This window comes from Zonotrichia leucophrys, chromosome 1A, assembly GCF_028769735.1.
Source record: "Zonotrichia leucophrys gambelii isolate GWCS_2022_RI chromosome 1A, RI_Zleu_2.0, whole genome shotgun sequence".
Taxonomy (NCBI): Eukaryota; Metazoa; Chordata; class Aves; order Passeriformes; family Passerellidae; genus Zonotrichia; species Zonotrichia leucophrys.
Genome location: NC_088170.1, coordinates 50,845,992 through 50,871,512, shown reverse-complemented (window position 1 = coordinate 50,871,512; position 25,521 = coordinate 50,845,992). Strand labels below are relative to the sequence as shown.

At 40.6% G+C, this 25,521-nt stretch overlaps 1 protein-coding gene across 1 annotated transcript; it reads right to left on the bottom strand.

Moving 5' to 3' along the window:
• Positions 1-782: 782 nt before the first annotated feature.
• LOC135442669 (ADP-ribosylation factor-like protein 8B) lies at positions 783-23,609 on the bottom strand. The gene is made up of 7 exons (XM_064702740.1): positions 23,257-23,609; positions 18,675-18,755; positions 10,180-10,253; positions 9,680-9,773; positions 7,181-7,248; positions 3,867-3,937; positions 783-1,189 (listed from the first exon to the last, which is right to left on the bottom strand). Exons 1-7 carry the CDS (start codon positions 23,443-23,445, stop codon positions 1,140-1,142), a joined length of 627 nt encoding a protein of 208 aa, XP_064558810.1. The 5' UTR covers positions 23,446-23,609; the 3' UTR covers positions 783-1,139.
• Between the last annotated feature and the right edge of the window lie 1,912 nt (positions 23,610-25,521).

The window sequence follows — 25,521 nt, the reverse complement described above, 5'->3', positions numbered from 1 at the left end:
GGCATCTTTAGAACTCCATGCCTGAACTCCTCCCTCTTAGATCTGCAAGTGCCCTTGAAACACCTGGCCACTCTCTGTCTACTGTTTCTGGACATGAACTTTCCATATGTAAAAGAATTTCCATACAGAAAAGTTCCCATCAGAGTGCATTTTAAGTGAAGCACTTGGAAGAAGGTATCTGTAAGATGTTAGTGAGTAATCAAAATTTTAAAAGTGAATTGCTTCTTCAATCTGTTTCCAAAGGACTAATCCTATTTCAGATTCCAGCTATTTTATGTTGTACACTTGAAAATTTTAAAGATTCAGGAATGGACAGAGTAGTCCACAAACACAATTTCATTTACAGTAACAATGCTTAGGAAATCCATGAATTTTGGGGGTTAATAACATCAGAGAAGATGCACATGATCTCATCAGCTATCTCACTCTCTAAGAAAGAAAAATATCCACTACAATTCTAGACTCTTTCCTTTCTCAATACAGAAGGACAATATTGTCTAGAATATTTTATTTTTCAATTCCAAAAGAATATTCATATGAATGATTCACATTAGTGACTGGAAAAACTAAGTAACTACAGATACATACCTTCTTTTCTCCAGAGTAAACAACTTTTCTCTAGAGTATGTGAAAATGTTCTGAATATCAGCATTTTGTTCAAATAAGAAGCTCTTAATTATAGTTTTAATTGATTTAATTGATTGAATGTACTTAACTCCATGTGTTCAGAGGGAAGAAATCCTGTGTGAATAATTATATGTGACATTCAAACAAACCAGTCATTTGTTTCCACTGCACAATTTATTCAGTTTCAAATTAGAAAAAAAGTACCATGTATTTGACAATTTGCATGCATAAACTCAAAACATTTCAGCTCAAAAAATTATTGATTTCTTCCAGTCTTGTATTAAGGCGTTCAGGAATTTAGCTAGGCAGACAAATATCTGAATTAAAAAAAAAAAAAAAAAGAAACCAGACAGACAAGTTACAAGCCAGATTTACAAGCCAGATTACTTCTGTTAACAAATATGACCACAGTGAGTCCTGGTAGTAGACAGTTGCATTCCTTATCTTTTCAGTGTGTATAGGTGATAGGAGTCAAAGTGATTGGGGAAGAGTTATCTTCAGCAATAGTTTCTTCAACTGTTTCTTGATTTGGAGTGCTGAATAAGCCATTGTAATGTTATGTCTGTCAGGATAAATAAAACAAAATGAGAAACTCAAGAGCCTGTTTGCAACTGTAGAAGTACAACAGAACACCAGCAGGCTAATACAAATACAAAAACCCCAACCAAACAAAACCCAGAAACCCACAGGTTCTCATTCCCACATAACTGAAGTTCAGAACATCAACCTCCAGGTGGCCCTTTTCTGGTTATTTTTGTATGTTTTTAAATCATGTGCATTTTGTATTTTCGAAATACAGTGACTGACATCAAGTACTCTAAGCCACAGATAGATAAGGAACTCTTGAAAAAGCAAAGATTCAAGATGAGCATAAAACAAACTGTAAAATCCAGACTAGAATGAAATGCTGAGTGAGAACAAAGGCAAATACACAATATATTAAGAAGCTGACAATATATTAAGAAGCTATTTAGGTAGGTTGTAGGAGTCCAAGGTCTCTGAAAGACATGCAACATTGGACTAAAATTTGATAGCTGAAATTGGCACCCCTCCTGATGCAATCCAAGGCATTGAGCTGAAAACTGCAGCAGTTCACAAACTGATTCATGAGCAGATTAGATTTTTTTGCCTCAAGGCAGTAACATCTGTCAGGAAGGCAGAAAGGATGTCAGGGGGCAGCAGCAGCTCTAGCCCTCAAATTGAAATTTGTTGCCATATTTGTCTTAAGTTCAAGACAGCACTCCATGAATATCCTTGCAGACCAGCTTAGGCTCTGAGACTGCAGAAAAAAGCAACCCACTGCACTTATATCAAAGCTAATAACTATATAATTATTTTCCACAGTCTCTCAGGACACAGTAACTGGCAGCCTTACACCTACAGCTCCTGATGAGACCAGTGAGCTAGGCTGCAGTTCACACTGCAAAACCAGTATCACATCTCATTCAACTGCGCTGGCATCAGCCAAGAACACAGAGGAAGAAGACAGCTGCCAGTCTTCTCCTTAAAAGACTAGTAGTTTCATCCCTTTAATAAGCTAACATAACAGTCTTTCTTTATAAATTGAGCCCTTTGGTCTTCCTAGCTTCTCACCCAACCTCTTTTCTCAAGGTCTTCCTCAAAATATGGCATATGGTGCTCCAACAATGCCCACAGTCTGAAATGGTATACGCAGTGTGCTCCCATTCTTTATTTTGCTTTTGCAAACATTCAAGAGCCTGGCTAGTCTTTCTAGGCACAGTATTACACTGGAAGATACCTGACCAAGTCTCAGTTAGGATTTTTTCCATCACTACTCCCAGATCTTCCACAAGTAAGGGATCTATACTGTTCCTGCATTAATGATCATTCTTTCATGCAAATTTTAGTATGCTTTTTGTTGCATGCTTTTCTCCTCCAGGGCATCCAGATAAAGAGACTATTATCAAAATCTATTTCCTCCATTAGTCTTTCAGAAATTAAGCTGGTTTTACTACTTTCCAGTCACAATCCCACTTTTAAGAACCTCCACTGCAGCCTTGCCAATTTGATAAAGATCAAGCACAGCATTTCAAAAACCTCGATCACATTCACTGCCCTTCAACGACTGAGATTATCCTGTGTTGTCTTCTACAGTCCTTATCTCCTGAAGTCTAATCTTCCCCACTGTAGCACCACCTTCTATGAATCTCCCTCACTCAGAGATAACAGCTGCACCCCAAGCTTCAGCAAACATGTGTCTGGTTTCCTTCCAACTAACACACCCAAGTCATCTACACCATTTGCAGGAGAAGCCCTCAGTGCCTAACCCATCTCTGCACAGAGCTGAACTCTCCCCCAGCTCACTGAAGTCCAGGTGCCATGGTACAGTCTCCTCACCATCTCCACTACCTGCTTCTCTCTGTGGAGGATGGAAATTTCCCCTGCAGCTGAGAGAAAGTGGCTTTCTTCCCATTCCCACTCTCACAGTTCCTCACTCAGCTGAGCCCTACAGAGCTGCCCAGCTCTTCTATCAAGTCTGGTTTCCTCACATAGCAGCTATAAATATCTAGCCAGGCTGGATCCCATCCCATCCAGCACCACTTGTTTCAGCAGCATGCAGAGAAGGGTGGCACAGAGGTAGCAGGGCCCCAGATAATTGCTGCTGCTGCTAGCTCAGCCTGTGGAGGGAAGGGAATGGGAGAAAATTACAGAGGAAAGGGACAGGAAAGTGGAAGACAGCAGAGAGAGGAAAAGGCAAAAAGCAAAGGCAGATGGAAGACAAGTTAATGGGGATAGATCTTCACTGACTACAGGATACACTCATTGAATTTCCTCTTGGAAAAAGTACCCATCCCTCAGTTAGAGGAACAGCCACATGCTCATAAAACTTGCTTACCAAATAAAACCATGTGTGGAGTAAATCACCAACAGTTTTTTAGGATCACCTAATAATTGGAAGGCCTTCACAGACAGCTACTGTTTCTTCAAAAGTAACACAGGTTTCTTGTAAAGGATTCAATTAATCCAGGTTTTAAATACACTTTTCCATGGTCCCTGTCAAATTAACTTCTCATGGAACTAAATATTTCAACAAGGTTTTTCTTAATTAAACATAATTCTATGTTGAAACAAATACAGTGGCATACAATAATTGCAAAATACCTTTCAATGTAAATTGAGATCTATTGAGATCTTCAATAGTATAGTGGAGGCAGATGTTCAAACCTGATCTGATCCAAATTCCAAAGTATACACTGATGATACTAGAAGAAGCTTACCTATGTTATCCTTCTCTTTACAGGAAATAGAATAGCAACAGATTTCTCTGTCTTGAATAGCTGAAAGGTTTCTACAGAAACAAAAATGATAAGTACTGTTATAATCCCATAAACACTGAGAATAGAAATTTCCATTAAATTATATGTTTTCTGCTTTTTACTCAGTGGGTTCAATTCTATTCTCAGATGTTAAATTCTTAAAATATGCCACTGCACAGAGAAAACCATGCATTTCTTAAACTATAAGGATTAAAAGTTTATAAAGTAATTTCACAAAAATTTTAATTTCACATTAGGTCAGTGTAATAGTGAGAAATAAAACCACAGATTCCATAAGCTAAAAATAAGATTTTGTTATTTTTATATCTTGTTATGCAACCAAGTATTACCCATGTCTTAGCATTCACCTTTCACTAAGAATTCAGAGGGTTTTTTTTGTCCAGTAAATCATAATAAAATATCAGTGCTCAAATGATCACACCATTTATCTTCAGGATGTTTACTATATGATACTTAATATATCACATCTGACTCCTACTGAAAGGATGCCTCTGCATTTAGGAAGAAACTGATTCTTAATCAACTTCTTTCTGGGAATTCTCCAGCCTCCCTCAGAGCTTCTGAACAGTCTTATTTTTTCATTTATTTATCCTCACACAAGTGACACAGACATGCACAAACAATTTTCCTGAACAGGTGGGAAGTGAAGGTACTGAGAAGTCTGAAGACCATACAAGAGCAGCAAAGAAGAGAACTAAACAGGGACCTCCCTGGACTTCAGGAGAGCAGACCCAGCCTCTCCAGGGATCTGTTTGGGAAAGTCCCATGTAGTTAGGCCCTGTAGCAAAGAAGGGATAAAGAAAGCTAACTAATATCCAAAGCTCCTCTCCAAATTTAAGAATAACCTATCCTAATTAGCCTGGAAAAAAAGCCAAAAGACATTAAGTGGATGAACAGTAAGTTCATTAACATAGTAATTAAAAGGAAGCACAGAGAAGGTCGGAGCAGAGACAGGTAACCTAGGAGGAATACAGAAACACTGTCCAAGAATGCAGAGACACCAGCAGCTCAGCCAAAGCCCAGCTGAAGCTGGATCTCATGAGGGATGTCAAAGAAAACTAGAAAGTGACAAGTGGAAGACAGGAGAAAATGTGCACCCACTGCTCAATGAGACAGAGGACCTGGTTACACAGGACATGAAAACCCTGCCTTTGCTAGCAAGATTGGCCTTCACAAACCCCAGAGATCATGAGTCAGAGCAAACAAGTTGTACCCCTGATGGAAAATTACCTAACCAGGGAATAAATAAGCAGACTTGACATGGAGAAGTCCATCAGCCCTGGTGGGAAGCACCTGCAGTGATAAAGGAACCAGCTGATGTCATTGTGAGGCACTTTGAACAACCATGTCACCTGGGAGAGGTGCCTAAGAGCAGAGGAAGGCAAATGTCACTCTTCAGAAAAAGGAGGACCTGGGGAAGTACATGACAGTCAGCCCCACCTTGATTCTGGGAAGGTGATGATGCAACTAATCCTAGAAACTATTCCCAGGCATGTGACAGACAAGAAGGTGACCAGGAGTAGTCAGCATGGATTCACACAAGGGTAATCATGCTTGACCAACTCAAAAACCTTCTACAATGAAATCTACAGTTTGGTAGCTGACAGAGAGCAACAGATATTGTGCACCTTGACTTGATTAAGGCTTTGACAGTGCCTTCCATAATATCCCCACAGACAAGGTGAGGAAGTATGGGTTGGATGCACAGACTGGCTGAACACTGGGTGATCAGTGGCACAAAGGCAAGCTGGAACCCAGCGACTACCAGTGTACACCAGGACCAACACTGGTCCAATCCTGTTCTAAATCTTCATTTGTTGCGAATGATGGGGCAAAGCACAAATTTGCTGATGGCAGATAACTGGGAGGAGTGGCTGATACACCAGAGGGTCATGCTGCCACCCAGAGGGACCTCACAAGCTGGAGAAAAGAGCGGGCAGGGGACCTCATGCAGGTCAAAACAGGAAAGTCCAAAGTCCTGCACCTGGGGAGAAACAACCCCAGGCACCAGAACAGGTCAGATGCCAACTGTCTGGAAAAGCAGCTTTGCAGGAAAGGACCTGGGAGTCTTGGCAGATCACCAGGTTGAACACGACCAAGCAGTGTGGTAAAAGTGCTAATGGTGTTCTGGGGTGCACTAGGAGGGCTGCCAGCAGGCTGAAGGGAGGTGATCTCTCCCTTTTACTCAGCACCAGTAAGGCTGTACCTGACCAGCTGTGGACCATCAGTACAAGAGAGACATGAATCTATGGAATAGGGCCCAACAAAGGACAACTAAAATAATGAGCAGCTCACATACTAAGAAAAGCTGAAGAGCTGGGACTGTTCAGCCTAGAGAAGAAAAGGCTTAGAGAACTTCTTATTAATGTGTACAAAAATCTGAAGGGAGCCTGTAAAGAAGATGGAGCCCACTGATGGGACAAGAGACAATGGCCATAAATTAAAACACAGGAAGCTCTCTCTGAACACAAAGAAACACTTTTTAGCTCTGAGAGTGACCAAGCACTAGCAAAGGCTGCCCAGAGAGGCTGCTAAGGCTCCATCCTTGGAGATATTTAAAAGCTGTCTGGATATGGTCCAGAGCAAGCAGCTCCAATGGGAAAAGTCTCTTCTGGAGCAGGCAGATGACCTCAAGGTTCCTTCCAACCTCAGCCATTCTAAGAGCCCCAGTCTTTGGAACACCCTTACTATAGCAAAACTTCACTTTCACACTAATTCAAATTATGTGACTTGGGAATCCAATTTTACAAAATTAGTACTATACTGGTCATTTTTACAAAGTAGTGTATTTTCTTTACAATTACATTTACTATGCATCAATTTGTTACTTTCAGTAATCCCTAAGTTATGCTTTGGATATTTGGCAAAATTACCTGACTTGCTTAAATTTACCAACACTAGATTGATATGGCTCTGCTCTAATGCCATTCAGGCATTAAACTGACACTGCATTGTACTGCAAGAAGTCAAAATGACCCTTTCAGTATGCCTATCAGTTCTTTCCTCAGTGATGGGAAAACAGGATTATCTGAAATAACTTCACACAACCAAACAACAATCAAGAGAGATTCAAAACTACGGCGGTCAGTGATCAGCCCAGATCACTACATCAGGCACCAGCAGAGCTCGAATGGAATATCTGAGCATGCAAAAAAGCATCTTTTATAGCCAGTTATTGTCATAGACTACCAATAATTTTGATTTACATATCAAACTTCACAGTGTCTCAGTTTTTACAAAAGCCAGCTACTTACAATTTCTCAATTAACTGCTTCTCATCCAGTGCACCTGGGAGGTCTCGTTTATTTCCAAGAACTAACACCTGAAAGAAAGAATTCATATGCCTATTAAATCCAGGAGCAATGAAATTTCATTTTTGTCTGTAACTTTTTGCTGGCATTATTCTGGATCTTGCAGCTATTTAGAATGTAACAGAGGACATATTCAAAACGATCAATGATGTGGGAACATCATGGAAATCCTGCTGCTAGTCAGGACCAGATGCTGGATGTATACCCTCTGAAAACTGGATCAAATTTTTTCTAGGTGTGTTAGTATCAAAAGTCTCCTCAGAAAGTGAATCTCTCCATTCTGGATGGCATTACAAGATGGTATCAGACTAAATGCAAAGAAATTTGGAAGCCAGCATGCATCAGGTACACTCAAGCCACCAAAGGATATTCAATTCAGAGGACCAGACTGATGTTAATCAAAAGTAGGGCCCCAGCAGAAGAGGCTGGTCCTAAAGACCCAGACAAAATTCTCTCCACAATATTTTTCTCCCTTGTTTCTTAACACTGATGCACTGAACAGCTCAGCCTACAAACCATGTATCACCTAAGCACCAGCCACCTCTCTGTCCAATTTGAGCATCCATGGTAAAAATCTGAAAGGCAGCCATTAGGAATCAAGTCCATGAAATGCAGAAAATTTACCCAATAGATGCTGGAACTTCAGAGTTCCTATTTAAGGCCTCAAGAATAAATTAAGGTCAGATAAATGGGTTGAGCACATTCTAAGATAAACTAAGCAATGGAAGATTTTTCTAGTTATGATTGCATTATTGTTTTCCAGATGTGCTACAATTCTAAGACTGTCCCATTATATCTCATGAATCTGGAACATATTAAGCTCATTACTTGCAGTAATTTAGAGTCCAGATTAATAAAGCTGCTCTAAAATCTATAGTGGCAAATAATCAGCACAATAAATTGAAGGAAGTTCAATACTAATTACTACATATGAAGTAAAAGTAAGTAAAAAATACATCACTGCACCTTGGAAATTACTGTGTGGGTCAGGCTGGGCATTTGGAATGTGATATTATAACATACAAGAGGCAAGGAACTTAATTAAATAGTACTGAAGATATGAGAGACCAATCATTTTAGTAAGGAAAAGCGAGAAGCAAAAGAGCATGCAAAGAGAGTACAAAGGACAGGCAATTGTCACTCCCCATGAGCAGCATAACTGCCTATTTCTGTAGGATTTTTTCAATAGATAATTAACATATAAAATCACAACAAAAATAGGAAGCGTTATAAAAAAGACGGTGAATCACTTGAAAAACTCTCCTTTGAGAATAGTGGGACCAAAGGAGGGAGAGAGAGAGGGAGACTGACTGCATGCTGGAGGTACCATTTTCATACAGACCAAGTCCCAGGTTTCCACAGGGTGTAGATGCTATTCCCATAACCAATGGCATGTGCACAAACACTTCCTTTCCCACAGTTTGCCATGGTGGCAACACCCACATAGGCAGCATGTTCAGATACTAATTAAACATTCAGCTCCATTAGGCCTGGAATTAGTTTCTGCCTGCTGTGGCATCTGTGCTTATCTCATATTCCTGCTGTGGTGGCTTATCTTATGGGAAGTTCCTTCTGTGGCTTTGACAGTGTTTTGACACACTTCAAGTGCATTCTTTAAGTCCTTACACTGTCCACTCACCCTCAGGTAACTTTGATTACCTGTAGTGGCCAAGTGTCCAAATTACTGCTCACAAAAAAGGAGCCAAGGAAGAGCCATCAAGTCATGAGTTATTTCTTCCTCATTTGTATGTAGGACTGTTTTCTTTCTTATAATCAAGGTATGAACTCTTGTTTGGTGATGTCAACATAAAGACCAATGACAACCTGATGGATTCCTAATTCCTAAATGTAAAGATTACATTTAAATAAACAACATTAGTCTCCACCTTCATATTCCTCATTAGAATTTCAGCTGAATACACTATTCTTTGACACTTCCAACTGGAGAACAGGCGCATATTTGCATTTTTTCCACACAATTTAGTTTGAAATACTAAGTCAAGAAAAAGTCAGGACAAATAAAAAAAGCTCCTTCACAATCTCTGGAGGCAGAGGACACTAGTTGATGTTACTGTCTGCCAACCTGCAGAAATATTGATCTCACATGCCATAAGAACTGCCAGAAACATACCTGGGTCACTGCTGAAACCCAGCCACCCAGGGACTGACTGCAATTCATTACTGTCTGATAATGCCACATGTGAAAACAATTTTTTGAAATCTATCCTGACCTTTAGACAAGAAATTGTACTAACACAAAGCAGCACTCTTAAGTTGCTGAGTACTATGAAAAAAAACCACAATCATTTTTCTAAGAATGCTCAATGTATCAAGGCTGCATCATATATAACCCAGTATTTTTAACAGACCAGAGAAATCAACTCAGGAGGATTTAGGCCACACTGTCAACATTCAGGTAAGAATAATAATGAAAATACTTACTGGAATTCCATGCAATTGTGGCTTATCTATCAAGCTGTGAAGTTCATTCTTTGAAGCTTCTACTTTTTCTAAGTCTGCTGCATCCACCATGTAACTACAACAAAGAAGAGTTATTTATGGCATTGACCACTACCTGCAGAAATTTGTATTAAAACATTTGAAATGTGACAAACGTGTTGATATTAACAAGAGCATTAGAAAAATCCAAAGTTATATATGTCCCGCATTTACTGATATAGGAAGATATTGATATAGGAAGATAACAGATTTAGGCTGTTAAATATAGCCTGTGGGGGAAAAATGGCTTGGAATATGCAATTACTTACATGTCTTACATGTGCAAAACACACTACTTTTATTGTATTGGGTCTTCTTATGTGATAGAGGTCAACAGAAAAAAAACCCCAATTTTCTTTATGTGTAATATAATGTAATACCTAATTTTACAATAATATATATTACAAAGTACATTTTCTGTGGACATACAAAAGAAAACTTACACAACTGCATTGACTCCTCTGCAGTAACGCTCCCACATGCTTCGAAACCTTGGCTGTCCTCCAATGTCCCACACCTGAAAAGGGAAAACACTCCAGCCTCAAAACACTTTTTAACTACATAGCCCTAACCCAACAGAATAAATTAAGTCTTACATGCAGCATTCAGATTGCATTGCCAATTCCAAAATTTAATTAAAAGGTCTTCTTGGTCCCTTCTAGCTAATGGAGGGGGACATGCACATTCACAGAGTATTTCAGGCCTGTGACACTAAAAGCTCCAAATGTTTTTTGGAGAATGTTACCCTTTCCCACTCACTAAAAGAAAAGTCTTACTCAGATACTGAAGTGAATTATTGAGACTGTGCAAATGCACAGTCTCAAAACCAAAAAGAGTATCATCATTGTATGAAACAGTTATGCAGGTTAATATTTAATGTGGCTAGAGAGGCCTGAGTTAAGAAGGTATCAGATTTTCAACAGGCTAAAGACAGATAGTAAATAAACAAAGAGTTGGTCAGAGAGCAGACTGAATCCACAAAAGGGATAATGCTCCCCACTCCAAGGAGCTCCAATACCTCCACAGCTCTCCCACTGGTTCAACAGATGTGCTTTAACAGACACATGGATTAATTAATCATATCCAGAAAGGAAACAGTAGTATAGGTAGGCCTGAAGTGATTAAGCAATGTTTCTTGAAAAAAGCAAGCTCAAATTCTGCTTATACTACCACAAAAGCTCAAATCCTATAAATACTTACATACGCTATTAGTGCCCAGCAACCCCATGGAATTCCTAAATTTGTTAAAACATTAACACACTATTTTTCTGTAAAGGAGTTACGTATTTTCCTTTACTTGCAAAAAGATTGGTATTTTTGGTGGATGACAGAATGTTGTTTCAAAACTGTTTCTCAGATCAAAGTACCAGGTAACATATATACATCATGCAGGTCAGGGCTATACGATAATGTATCTGTTACAGCTACATCCAAAAACAGTCCTGTTACAAGTGACACACAGATTAAGACAGTGATGAACACTGAAAAATAAAAGTAATGGATTTGTTCCTCTACCAAGGACAAAGAGAATTATTTCTTATTTTAAGCAGATTTAGCTGTCAAAACAATATATACTGCATACCAGATCTAGGAGGCATATATATTACAGAAGCAACTGAATTTGGAAGTAATATATACAGAAACAAATTTTTTAAATAGTAGTCCTCACATTTACACTATAAATCTAAATTAAGCCTTCTGTGGCAACAAAACTTTTCACAAAAGAGCAAGGCTTCACAGACCCATGGGGTAAGGCCTTTTTCAATGAATGTCCACTATTTTTTAATTTCACAGCCTGTAAATAGTTTTTATGTATCAATTTCTATATAATTTTCAATATCTTATATTCATATTTTAGAAAGAAGTACTTTCAATTCACCAGTAAAAATCATTCCCTGATTGATATCTTAACAGTCCTTCCAACATAAAATTATTGTATCACCTAAATGTAGAGTGCTTTTTGATTCCCTGAATAAGATCAAAAAATTTTACACATGAAAGAGCTTCTGACCATGAAGTGGGTATCAATTAATATCTGTACTGACATTTGAAGCACTGTATCAAAGGTCTTAGTAAAATAAACCTTTATACTTTAAAAGCTTGAACGTAATGAGTACTCAGCATTATGGTTAGGTGACAAAACTTACACCAACACTAATTACTCCAATAACTCATCAAGACCTTGAAACTATCCAAAGCCATCTGGTGCACATCTGCGTGTCTTGAAAAAGAAACTAAATTATTTTCTTGGTAGACCAGAGGAAAAAGAAAAGGGAAAGATGATAGGGCAGGCAAGTAGTCAGAATAGATTTTTGGAATTCTGATAGCCATGAAAATCTACAAGATGATGCAGCATGGACTAATCACAAAATAAATAATACAAGACAAAAAATCCTGGGTTTGCCCTTGCTTGATATATATCTTGCAGTATTAAATTGCATTGTAGAACAAGATTACTCTCATTAGGAGAAAAAGTCACCTTGAAACAATGGGAAGATAAGTCATTTCCAGTCAGTTTCCCTAATCAGGCTTACAGCTATTCATTAAAGTACAACATGAAGGACACAATATAGACTAGGTGTTATTAACAGAGCTTTAGAACCAAATTTACATCAACATAGTAATAAGTACATGATATATGAAAAAAATAAATGCATTAAATTAAAAAAAAATCCTTACTTCTTTCCCTTTGAAATCAAAATGTTTTTAATAGTAACTTTCTAATACTCTTTATTATATTGAATAGCCAATGAAAGAGTTAACTACTTAATTCAAAACACAAAATCCTGCACCAACCATTTTCATAGTACATGACTGAACAGACAGAACTGTGAGAATACAAGAGGTACCCAGGAAGGAAAGGGGAGAGGTCTTAGTGTTAAAGAAGTTTTCTTACATGAGCCTTACACGTTTTGTATACCAACAATTTTTGCACCCCAGCATTTAATACACAGGTAAAAAGTATGTTCTGGGTATGAATAGGCAAGAGACTAAACTTGAACGTACAGGTATCTATAAAAAGAAGTTTACTTTGTCTGGTTGTTTTTTAAAAGAGGCTGGTCTTCAAATCCTCCCATGGCTTTTACTGGCCCCTCAGGAATAAAAGTTTCTTAATATTTAAAGATAATTTTACCCCTATTGATAAAATTGTGATTTTAAGAATCAGCCAAGATTACAGAATGACCAAATTGAGAGAAAGTTTCTTTTGATACACAGTACCATTGCCTCACAGGAGATTAAAATCTCAATGATTTGTTGCTCAGGCTCAAACTCAAAGGCACATATCTTGTTGGTACTGCATTTTAATCTGTTTTATTCATTTCTATCTACTTCTGCAGTGTAGTAATTCTTATTGCACTTGCAGGTCTACTGTGTCATTAAGTAGTGCAATGCATTAATCTGTAAACTAGATCACCAGGATGGAACCACTATACTTACCTGAGTAAGTACCATGTACTTACCTAAGATACACTGAATTCTTCTGAAAGAGGAAACTTTGGATTTATCTCTTTCCAATTTTTCAGGAGGATCTAAGGCTCCATCTTAAGACTGTAGCTATTAGCTGTGTTTAAGGAGCAGATCCTTTTCTTTTGCACACAGCTCTATCATGGCAGTTGAGCAAAAATGCACATGAAAAGGTTCAAAGACTTTTGAAAGCTTTCAGTTACAGGAAGGTTCATTAACACTCTAGCTGTGTTTCTTCAAATTAGCTCATATTGTGGGAAGGCTTGATGGTTCATGAGAAAGTTGCAGGAAAAGCATTTTCTAGATGTCATGTTACATGGCTTTTTTCAGATATGCTGGGTAGGAGATTTCTTGTGGACAGAGATTACAATGACAAATTTCTATCTTGATGTCAGTGTGTGGGCTCAGTACCTACAATCTCACAGTAGTCAGCAAAGTCTAGACAGCCTTTCAGCTGATCACATATAACATCTTGTTTAGGATGACAGAATTATGCTCTAGGCTTGACAGCACTGATGACAGCTCCTCTGACTATTACTAAAAGAGCTTAAGCCTCACTGCAGACATATAGATGTTTACACGCAGACATCTCAACCTGCAAGATGAATCCAACACTGCAAATATTTGAACTTGGAAATGTATCTTTCATCTTGGAAGTATGCAGAAAGTACCAGCCATAAAACCTAACCCAAACAAACAGGTGAGGAATTTGTTAAGCAGAGAGGAGTATTTGGAGAGAATAAGGCAGCACCAGTAACATCCACCATCCCAATAGACACAGAGACCAATGAGCTCACACACACACAGCAGTCATTGCACTCAGAGCCAGCTGTGTGTAACAGGGAGCTGTAACATGGGACAACTTCAATCACCTAAAATTTAGGCATTTAATCCAGGTGACTAAAATTTCTCTTTGGCTACTGAAGTGCTCAAAGGGCACCAACAGCAGGAAATTTTTCTGTTTGTTTCACCCACCTTAGCTACCTGGTGAAGCACCCACTGCTCCCCAGCAAGTTCAGACAACTGGCTCAGGCTGGGTTACTTACCACCTGTCCAAGCTCATGAAGGACAAATCCTAAACAATCACCTATTCTAGACTGGAATCTTCAACCAAAAATATCCTTTTTTTTTTGCCCAATAAACAGAAGAATAAAAAACCTAATAACCTTAATTTTTTTTAATAAATTGCCCTGTATATACAAACCTACACAGCCCAACCGGTAGTACCTACCAGCCATGTAACTTAATATGGAAGTTAGAATATCTTACTACTTTAGAATACTTACTAATTATTATCCTATATATTGGAAATGCCTTCATAGTCGTCCTTAAGAGTCAAAAAAATGTGCAATGTGGTTACATTTTCTGCAGGCAGTATTTCTCAGAACAATATGTTCTTTGAAATCAGTCTTGGCCCTTTAAAGAACTCTGTTCTTCCTCCTCCCTGGTGATAAAGTCCAACTTAGGCATTTTAATCATGTCAAATAAAAGAAAAAAACTATATGCACATTTCAATGTTTATAATTTAATATTTCCACTGAAGAACTGAAAATAGAATTGCAAGAAAAAATGTTCACAACGTATCTTCAACTCTTGACAACAAGCACTGAGGCATTTTAATGGGAGAGAGTATTTCTAAGTGATCAGGGGCTATTTGCCATTTTATCAGACACAAAACACAATGCTAGAAGGATCAACAGGACACAAAAGCAAAGTCCTTGTACTTCCATAACTTCCTAGAAATAGTCCTACCAGTCTATTTCTCTCACCTGTCAAGGTCCTTCTGGGTGGCAGCAGAACCCTCTGCTGCACCAGCCACTCCTCCCAGTTTTGTAGTACCAGCAACCGCCCAGGTCACTAATGAACACACTAAACAACCCCTGGGATTTAGCACCAGTAACTGGGCTTCCAGCTGTGGATCAGCCCTTTTGAACCACCAGTACAGCTCTTCCTCACAGACAACTATCATTAAACACAGGGACATCCAGCAAAAATTCTTTTTTTACAGAAATAACCACTTTGACTTGAAATCAGGCCAGACACAGCACAGCTTCTTCAGAGTGATCCAAGTCATACCGAATAGCCATTATGTGCTGAAACACTGCTGGAGCTACATTCAGAGTACACACATAAACTTGTATTTGAAATGACAATAAGACAGGTAAGAAATCCTAACTAGCAGGAGGAAGCATTACAAAGCAGGAGGATTCTGCTTCTGTGAGGATGCATAGAGACCTGAAAACACTACTGTCCAGAGCAGAAGTGCTGCAACAAAGGAAGCGGGCAGAGGAATGCACAGAGCTGGTGTCCTTCTCCTGCCTCCCTGCCTCATCAGAGCAAAGTGCAGCAGCAGGAAGCTCAGCCGGGCTCTCCCGCAGCCGGGCTGTGCAGGGAGTGGTGGAGGGACACCGGCACCTAGCGGTGACAGCCGGGGTGACCACAGCCCGGCCCGCCAGCTCCAGGGCCCTGAGCACCTGCTCTCCACTCCCTCGGACCACTATGGCCACGAAGTGCAGAATCTGCCTGGCCATGCTATTTGCCAATGCAAGAGCAAGGGAAATGAATCTGTGGCATCATCTGTGCATACACATGTCTGTGGTGCTCTCTTTCCTTTTAACTGAGACTGTTCTAAACCATCACTGCAATAACCAAAGGTTGCTTGGCTGGGGATTCCCGATCACTTTAAACAGGAGTTCACAATTCAAGTCTTCTGAGGTTCTTAAAACTTGGCTTGCTAAAGTAAATTTTTGTAATTACTTTCTAGCTTGTTGAACAGTAAATCTCACCTAAGCAAAAGGACTGCTAATACCAAGCAGATCCAGAAAAATCATCAAAATCAAATCACTCACCAACAGCAAAACTTGTTTGTAATTAAAATCCCAAAGCAATTCAGTCAGATATTCTTCTCAGGGAAAAAAAATATATAGCCATCAGTTTTGTAATGAACTTCAACAGAACAGTTCTAGCATATCCCTACATTGTAGTACATAAAATGCTTTGATGCTAGAAATCATTCTGTACTTCAGTACCTCAACCACAACCTCAAAATATAAAGCTCCCTGCTTAGATTTCAAACAATGTGCGGTAAAATCCTTCTTTTATTGCCTTCTCTTCTCGGAAGTAACAGGTGACAGATTATTAAACATATTGGTAAGTCAGAATTTGACAATTCATGGTTAAAGCTGACAGCCTTACATTTCTAAACAGGTTTAGCTTCAATTCAAGAACATCTGAAACTGGCATTTTCCTACAAAATGTTTTGGCTCAAGTAAATAATCAGCATTTTTCTTTTAGCATGGTTCAGATAAATACTCATACACACACACACACACCAGTGACCATACTTTTACATATTAAGATTAGATACTAAAAATAAATCTATCAGCTTTTGGAAATGACTGCCAAAATTAGAAGAAAGAAAAGTAGACCATGGGTTTCAGTTCTTTCTGCCTTATGGAATTGTGTGGAATCTGCAGATGGAACTGAAGTAAAGAAACCAGGCAGTGACACTGCCCTAGCATAGTACTTCCTTCTTAGTGGCCTACCCCAAGGTAGAGCAAATAACAGATAAAGGATTAGTATCACCTAATTGCTGGGTTTGCAACTTACTTTTCCAAAAGTGATCAATCTTAATACTTCTAGAATGCCAATTTTTCACTTGATGACTTTTTGACCTAGCTGACTTCTCAGCCTGAACCTTATAGTAAGTTTAATTGATTCTGTTTTGCAGTGCCCCATGAAACCTTCAAAAAAGGTCAGACACAATGTCAGGTCTTTGCTTAGCAAAAACATCATTCCTGTCATGTTTAAAGAACTTCATGGGTTTAGTAAAATAATATTTTATCCATTACTTTTAATAGCTGACAGTTGAATGTCATAGTATTTCTGTGAGAAGGGTTACCTGTTTTGTTGGGATAAAAAGGTTAAAGAAAATTTTAGTGTGAATTCTTGTTACTGGGCTGCATAGTTCATAAAAGGATTCTAGCAAGAGGCACTGCCTCATCATTCTTGAGTCATCAACTTATCAAAAGATTATGTCATTTTTCTCTGAGTAAAATAATTATGAAAACCTTATTTAGCAATGGCCTGTAGGATTCTAACCTAGATACAGGATTGGTGACATACAAGTAGCTTATCCGACAGACTGTTAAGGAAATAAGCATCTATGCCTAAGAGTTATATTCCCCTACACCTCTTTCTTGTACTGAATGCTGTTGTAGCAGAGACACTGTGAGAATGAAACAAGATATTTTCCTAGGCAGACTGGCTTCCAAATTAAATATGGTTTTTGAAACTATTAAACATATTAATTATGTTAGCATTATCTCTTTATTCTTAAAAATTCTATTATAGCAACTATATATAAAATTACTTTTGAGATCAAAGAGTAAAACAAGGCACAGTTCCACAGAAACTCACCCACACCCTCTCTGCACAACTTAATCTTGCAACATCATTTGCTCAGACAACTCTGGTATAAACTATTAGTCAGTTCCTTCTTGAACTATCCTGCCTCAAAAAATACTTTATCTTGATAACTGCTTACTAGTAAAAGATTTTTGCCTAGTTTAATGAACCATCCACAACTTTTCTGTTTTCTTCTACATCTGCCAATTCTGCAGCAGCATTGGTACACTCCTCCACCTATGCTTTATGTTTTCTCTCTATCAATCATGGCTTCATTGCTTCTGTGCAAAAGAAAAAAAAAACACAGGAAATTCCTATTCCTGTGGCTTATTTATCAACTATGTCTGAATGCAGTAACTTTTTTATTGACTGTGGCACGTCTGGAATTTGATCAGTAGTTTAGGAGTCATGCCAGACCAGAGGAACTGAGGGTGAAAAGAACTTACATATTATGGAAAAGGAGGGAAAAATCAAGGTAAAGACAAAAATCCAGATTCCCTTAATCTAATTTTAGCTAGAAGTTGTGAATTTCATTAAGACTAATCAAACAACAGACAGCACCTTAATGCTATTGGAGTGATTGATCTCTATTTTGATGCCTATGTGTCTCTATAGCTGTCAGAGACAGTTCTCCGATAAATGATTTAAGCTAGATGTCCTACTTCAGCATAGCTAGCATGTGAGCTAAACCACACTCTCCAGTGAGATACCTAAGTTAAGGGTCAAGCCACTCAAGATTCCACTTACAGCTGGGAGGAGGGGGGAAGAGAGAAGATAGATACACCCTCAGGAGTCAACTCAGCTACCTCAGTATCTCCACATTTTATGACCTTCCTGAATCAAAAAAGTGCAACAAAGCTTCTGCCTGGCATGGAATACAATGAAATCACACAGATTAATATAACAGAGAAATAGATTACTATTGCTTTAAAAAAAGTTAGTCTGGAGCTAGAAAAATAGATAAGGGATCCTATAACCTTAAAAGAAATTTCCTGTCTTTCCTATTTCCAGTTGAAATTACTCTATTATTTATTCACTCTGTATCAATTCAAACATGCACACCTACCTTTATGGTAACATTGCCTTTTGTTATTTTTCTCATATTGAAGCCTACTGTAGGAATCATATCTTCTGTGAACTGCCCCGACTGGAATAGAAAACCAAAATTATATTTATTATAAAACAGTTGATACGTACAAGAAAGGTTCTCATTTGCAACCTAAAAGATGTTATTTTACAATACTGTAGATTATCACATTCATTTTCAGCAAGAGCACTGGCCAGCACTTCAATTACTGCATTGTCACATCATGGAAGACTGTTCATTTCAGTCCCTTTAAATGATCTTTTATTCTCTTCAGCAACAAAGATCACCCCAGAAACCACGAGACTTCAGATAATTCTTTATCTGATCCTTTGGCAGCACAGCCAAAATATAGAATTGTAGGATGATTTCAGTTGAAAGAAACCTTCAAAGGTCACCTAGTCCTTCCCCCAATATGATAAAATATTATAAAACTGGTCACACCATGATTTTTCCTGTAGTTTCTCACTACTGTTACCAGTAATTTAACTCCAAATATAAAAACTACCCGTGCAGAGAGCACTATGTGCAGACTTGTTCCCTCTGCATAGGTGACAGCAGAGGAATCCTGCTGCAGAGCTAAGAGAATGTCATTAAGACAGAAAAGGACAAGGTGCTAACTCAGTGTACCACAAACCCTCAGCACAAAAATGCTGCCTCCTCCCCCACTTGGGAGAAATATTCCCACAACAGAGACACTTCTCATCAAACCAATGGCAATCTTACAGACTTCTACACACTACAAAAGACACCTTTGGAGGATTAAGACGGAACTCAGATCTGAGTTGGAAACTCATCACTCATTCTTCCTTTTGAAAATGAATCACTAACAATGAATCATTAACATTATCCTGGACAGGATACATTAACAGGCAATAGTTACTGATGTCCATACAGAGGCCCAGGTGCTCTCTGAACCTGGTTTTCCAATCATCCAGCAAGGAAAGCAGCCCCTTCTGGGGCTGCCACTGCCCTCCCACATCTATCAGCCCATATTTACCTATCAACCCTTGTGCCCTGGGCTGTCAGTTGTTTTTGGTTTTGCTTTTTTTTGTAGGAATATACGGGTATATGGATAAGGCAAGATGCAGTCATGTTCCATCAACTGCCTCTCATCTAAGAAATGGAGGATCAGAGCTTGAAGGTGCACTGGAACAGCAATGTGTCTCTCAGTCTACCCCTCCAGGGCTATTCCTGGGATCTGTACAATTTCTGAAACTTTTCTCTTTCCTGTTTGTGGAGTGAGAATACACTCTGCCTCCAGTTTGCATTTACAATTAAAGGTCAACAGTTTTTAATCTGGGGCTTTAAAAGCTGTGTAACTCTTGACAGTTACATGATTGTCTCACAAGATTTTAGAATTAGATCCTTCAGGAAAGAAACAACTTCTACTTGTTTGTTCAACCTTACTTATGGGAATCTTCTTGCTAAATTCTCTACTATACATCTTCATCATCCTTTGTCTTTTTCTTCCCTGCATCAGTAACTTGTCAACAGCAGTAGGAAAAAAAAAAGTGAAAATAAAAGCCCATGCAGTTTTATACAGATACACATACCCAGCACTGACAGAAGTTTTTAGCTGGATGTAGTATGACAAAGCCAACCAGTAAACCCTCTTGTGTACCAGGTACTGCTCTGCCCAGGAAAATGGTGGAGTCACCATCCCTGGAAGCAGCCAAGAATGGACTGGATGTGGCACTTTGTGCTATGGCTTAGTTGACAGGGTGGTGTTTGGTCAAATGTTGGACTTGATGATGTTTGAGTTCTTTCCCAATCTTAATGATTCTATAATTATGTGATTTTTTAAAAATATGTAATACCTGTATTTGTGGAGGACTGATGTATAAACACATATGAACACAAACACTGAAAATGTAGCATCATTACTCAAGGACAGGAATGCCTGGAAAACCTGAGTTAACTCAGGAGCCTGCAGAAAGTCAGAATTCTACTTTTGTCAGCAAATTATACATCACATGTAATACACTAAAGTGGAAGACAAAAAATAAATAAAAAAACCAAACCACCATAACTCCTCTAGTATTGGGGATAGAATGCAAAGAATTAACATGCTCTGGATTGTTCTTCAGTCTTTTGCTCTAAAAATTCCCCATTCTGGTTGAATGGAATCAGATAAAAAGAAAGTATTATGTCTACAGTTTTTCATTTTCCCACACAGGGAAAAGACAGGAACAGGTTCAATTGTTTGCTCATGTTAGTCCAAGAGCTGTTTATTGTGTTGTTATGATCTGACCACCATAAAGTAAAAAGTTTTTCCTACAGTGCTTGCTAAGGAAGGTTTACATTACCTAAAATTGCCTATTTTTGTGAATATTTAAGAAGTGCAAAAAAATTTATTGCCATATTCCAATAAAAAACAGATTACCTCCTGACACAAATGAAAAATCACCAATGCTACAATGTAATGTCGTCTGAAAGTTTCTGAATATTGAACTGATAAGGAACAGTGTCATTACCCCCTACTATATCAATAACCATGGACCAGATTCTACTGTATTATATCAATGCACATCCACAGTACAAGGCAGTGACTTTATCCAAAGTTTCCATTGGTAACTAAGGACTAAATATGGCTCAAACTCTGAAGAGTAGAGACTGACTCAAAGGGTGTATATTCAGTCTTAGCATGACAGGATCTCTGAGTGCTCTTGCGAAGTGAAAAATATTGTAATTTCCAATGTTTTTTCTCGATCCACTACAGCTTGCATTTTAAGGAGCCACTATTTCACAACAGCTAATTTCATTGTCACACTCTAGATATGTATTCAGAAACATACTAGAGTTCCAAATCTGTTTGCCCTTCACATATCAACGGTATTCAACAGAAAATTATTATTAATATTCTAATATGAATATTATTTTATTGTTAATAAATATACAGTTATTATGTATAATATTACTTAGCCTTGTCCTAATTTTTTTTTTTTCAAAAATCTCCAACTACTTTTCTTTGATGATTATCATGGCACTTCATCTCCAGACTGGAAGATCCAAAATCTATAAAACCTGCAATGTGTAACCCTCCCTAAGTCACAAGACACGAATGCCTTGTAGAACATTCTTAAGAAATAACATTTGCAGGGAAAATCAGATCTGCAGTAACAGGAGAGCTCTGGTGTTGAAGATAACATCCCAAACACCATGGGATTCCATTGGTCCAGGGAGTGGAATAAGAGTTACACACAGAAATTCTGCCACCACACACTACTGAGGTCTCTGAGCTGCTGTGCTCTTCTCTGCTCTGTTCATGAAAACAACCCAAGAAGCAATGTAACTTATCATGCCTTTTCCCCATTCCTCAGCAAGGCCCTCCCTTGGGGAATGAACACTTCCAATGGGCATAAAATGCACCGAGGCCTACCTCAGCAATATTATTTGAGTGCCTGACAAACCAACTAAAATACCAGCTACAGGTGTATTCCATTGATTGCTGATGTCACCCAAAACATACTTTCATGGGACACCTGCCATTCCTTTTTCTCTCCACTTCTTCATTCACACTAATGCATACTGTCTTATTTTTCCCTTATTCCATAATCATATACAAAAGCAAGTACCAAATATCATACTCAGGTTTTCATTGCCTTGATGTCTCTGACTTGGACCCATACACCTCCCAGTTCAGTTTTTAGCTTTTCATGATAAGGACTAAAGAACATCTAGAAATTTTCATCTTCTAGCAGCTGAAGCTGCGATACACCTAATAAGAGATACCACCTTGCAGAAAAGCTTCAGTAAGCTTCATGATTAATAGTTAGCAAATATAACATATTTACATATATATTTATTTATTTATTTCCATCCTCTGATGGAAAGCAAATCTGGACTCAAATGCAGTTTCGAGGGCACAGCAAATGAAGAGGAGAAATGTATTTCAGCATGGTAAAAGGGAATATGTCATGGTAGGTGTCAGCACTAGAGAGGCTGCAAGGCCATCACCAGAGGGGGAACAGAATGCTGGAATCAGGCTTGAATGCTGGGGAAGATCTATGGAGGATTTGTGGGAGGCATCAGTATTGCTGCAACTGCTGGGAGGAGAGAATTCAGTAACGGACAAGCCGCGGCCTTGAGGGATGCACAGCCTATTATTCTGGGATACACTGGATATGGAAAGCCAACCTGAACCGCGGCAAGAGCCCATGCCCACGAATCTGCTCCAAGATGGGCACATTTTGCAGCCAGACCCAGAAGACATCTTCCTCCTCCCTCTGAAAACACTTTCACACACACCTTAGCATCCTGCTGTGAAATTCTCGAGGTGGCAACGATGCAAAAGCTGCCTCATGCTCTCTCCCGCCCGGCCCCCCTTCCTCCCTCCCTCCGCATCCCACCGCATCGCCGCGGGACCTCACGGCAGGCGGCGGCACCACCGCAGCAGCAAAGCCCGCACTTGTTGCCGGGGAAAGGCCGCGGGACGGCGGCCCCGGGCGGGCGGGCAGCCCCTCTAGCCCCGCCGGGCGGCCGCGCCCGCCGCGCCCCGCGGCCCTGCCCCGCCGGTGGGCACCGCTCCGCACCGCCCTGCCCCGGGCCGGGGGCCGCGTACCGCCAGCACGGTGAGCAGCGTGGTCTTGCCCGAGTACTGCAGCCCCACCAGCGTGAGCTCCATCTCCTCCTTCCAGAACAGCGAGCGCAGCCACTCCAGCAGCCGCGCCACCAGCGACAGCATCCCGCCCAGCGCCCCCGACCTGCGGCAGGCGCCCAGCCCCAGCGGCACCGCTTCGCTGCTGGGCATGGGAGCGACGGAGGAGCCCAGGCGAGCTGAGGCGAGGCGAGGCGGCGGCGAGGCTCGGGCCGGGCTGGGGCGGCGGCGGCAGCGGGACTGCGCGGGGAGCCGAGCGCCAGGCAGGGCCTCACGTGACGGCGCCGCCGCCCTTCTCCCGCCGCCACCCGCTGCAGACAGGGGAGGGGCCGGGCCGAGCCGGGCTGGGCTGGACCGAGCCGGGCCGGGCCGAGCTGGGCCGGGCTGGGCTGGGCTGAGCCGGGCCGGGCCGGGCGGGGAGCGGCGGCAGCGCTCTGCGAGCGGCTGGGGTTGGCCGAGGTGTGGCGGCCCCGAGCGCCCAGCGAGGGGATGCAGCTGCGGGGCTGCTCGGCACACCGCGGATATCCTGTGCGGGAACAGCTGGTCCCTGCGGTGGTGTGGAAGGATGGCACGGCCCGGCACAGCACAGTCCTGCCGCCATGGGCGGCCTTTACAGCATCCCCCACCCAGCGAAGGGGGGCCGAGGCCTTACGAAAGTTGCTGGGCTTGGGCTGCGTGACAGCATCGGTTTTGTAGGTTCATCGCGTCTGGTGGTGGCAGTTCTCGCACCCCTAGACTAGGACCTCCACCGTTCCCAGAAAACTCTGGTTGAATTCTTCATTGTGTGGTGACAGGCTTCCAGATCCAGGACCTACCATGGTTTTATTTGGTTTTTCCTGTGATAATTTTTGGAAAATCACCCATAGTACGACCCTTGGCTCAAGAGATGCTTGTGATGGTTGGTTTTGTATAGTGATCAATGATGAGAACATGCCACTTTACCAAGAATCTGCCTGCACCGAATAAGTAACGTTCAGTATAGTCTTGCCATAGAGCATTAGAGAAAGGCTTGTTTTTCCCATACCCACAGGGCTAACACTTTTGGATCCATCTGCCAGTCTCAGAACTTGGAAATGAAATGTGGTGCTCTGGAGAGGTCACAGTGCTGGTGGTATTGGGTGATGAAGGACATTCATACAGCTATAAAGGCACATACACCTTTACTGCGGATACCTTTTCTATTGAAACATGGCACAATCATCAAAGCATTTTGAAATTTGGTTTTCTTGGTCTTTTTAGAGACATAATTCAGCAATCTGGAGGATGCAGTTGGTGACAAAACTTCACTGCTTATATCAGTTCAACCACAAAAGCATGAAGCTCCCAAGAACAGTTGGTTGTGGGCTAGCTGTAGAGGTGAAAAACTTCATGGTTTTTCATGCCTTGGTTTTAGATACAGTCAAAACTACTAGTAGTGTATATTGGAATATGTATCCCAATATAACCAGTTAGATGGTGCCCAGGCCAGTTCTGACCTTCGCTGCTGGGCCACAGGCAGCACTGTGGTGTTTAACCGCAGAGATACCTTGGCTGGCGGCAGAGTGCAGCGGGGCACAAGACAGGACTCCGTTCTCCTCAGGAGAGAGCTTCTGGCGATGGTGGAGAGAAAGGGAATGGATTCTGCTAGAAGGTAGCCAGATGTTTATTCCATGAGTACAGATACGTCTGCACTGGGCCACTGCTGGTAACAGAATGAAGCCGCATGGTCTCATTCACATTTTAAGCTCGGGGACAGGGGAAGGGGAGGGGACAGGTGAGTTACCAACCAGGTGAAGGGGGCAGGGTCTCAAGGGAGGATGACACTTAGACAGGCCAATGACCCCCAGGCCTGAGGAGCATCCTTTGAAATCGACGAATCACACGACGCCTTGCTGGTATGTTAGCCTGATTGACAGGGCACACTCAGCAAGGGGTGAGGGGGAAGGGAGAAGGGCTAGGTACACATGGGAAGGGCCCCGGACGTTTAAAACCGGACATTGCAACACACCACAACAGTAGTGTAATTCTTAAAGTACTGAATTATTACTCTTGTAAATTTAATTGCACATTTCCAAAATTAAATTGGGCACTGGACCTGGCCCTGCCACCCAATGGTAATGTTGGAGAATAATTTTTCATAGCTTCTCTTAAATCTGATTGCTTTCAACAGAGGGCACTTTTTTTTTTTTTCGCAGTAGCATCAGGTTTTGTTCTGGTTTCAGGTAGTCCATTTCTCCTAAAGGTGTTGCA

What these genes read in the sequence shown, in the direction of transcription:
- LOC135442669 (XM_064702740.1), bottom strand. Translation starts at nt 23,445, where the DNA reads ATGCCCAGCAGCGAAGCGGTGCCGCTGGGGCTGGGCGCCTGCCGCAGG. An exon ending in CACAATTGCATGGAATTCCA is followed by an intron (nt 7,249 to 9,679) that starts GTAAGTATTTTC and finishes TCTTTCTTTCAG; the next exon opens with GTGTTAGTTCTTGGAAATAA. An exon ending in AAGCAGTTAATTGAGAAATT is followed by an intron (nt 3,938 to 7,180) that starts GTAAGTAGCTGG and finishes TTGTTTCTGTAG; the next exon opens with AAACCTTTCAGCTATTCAAG.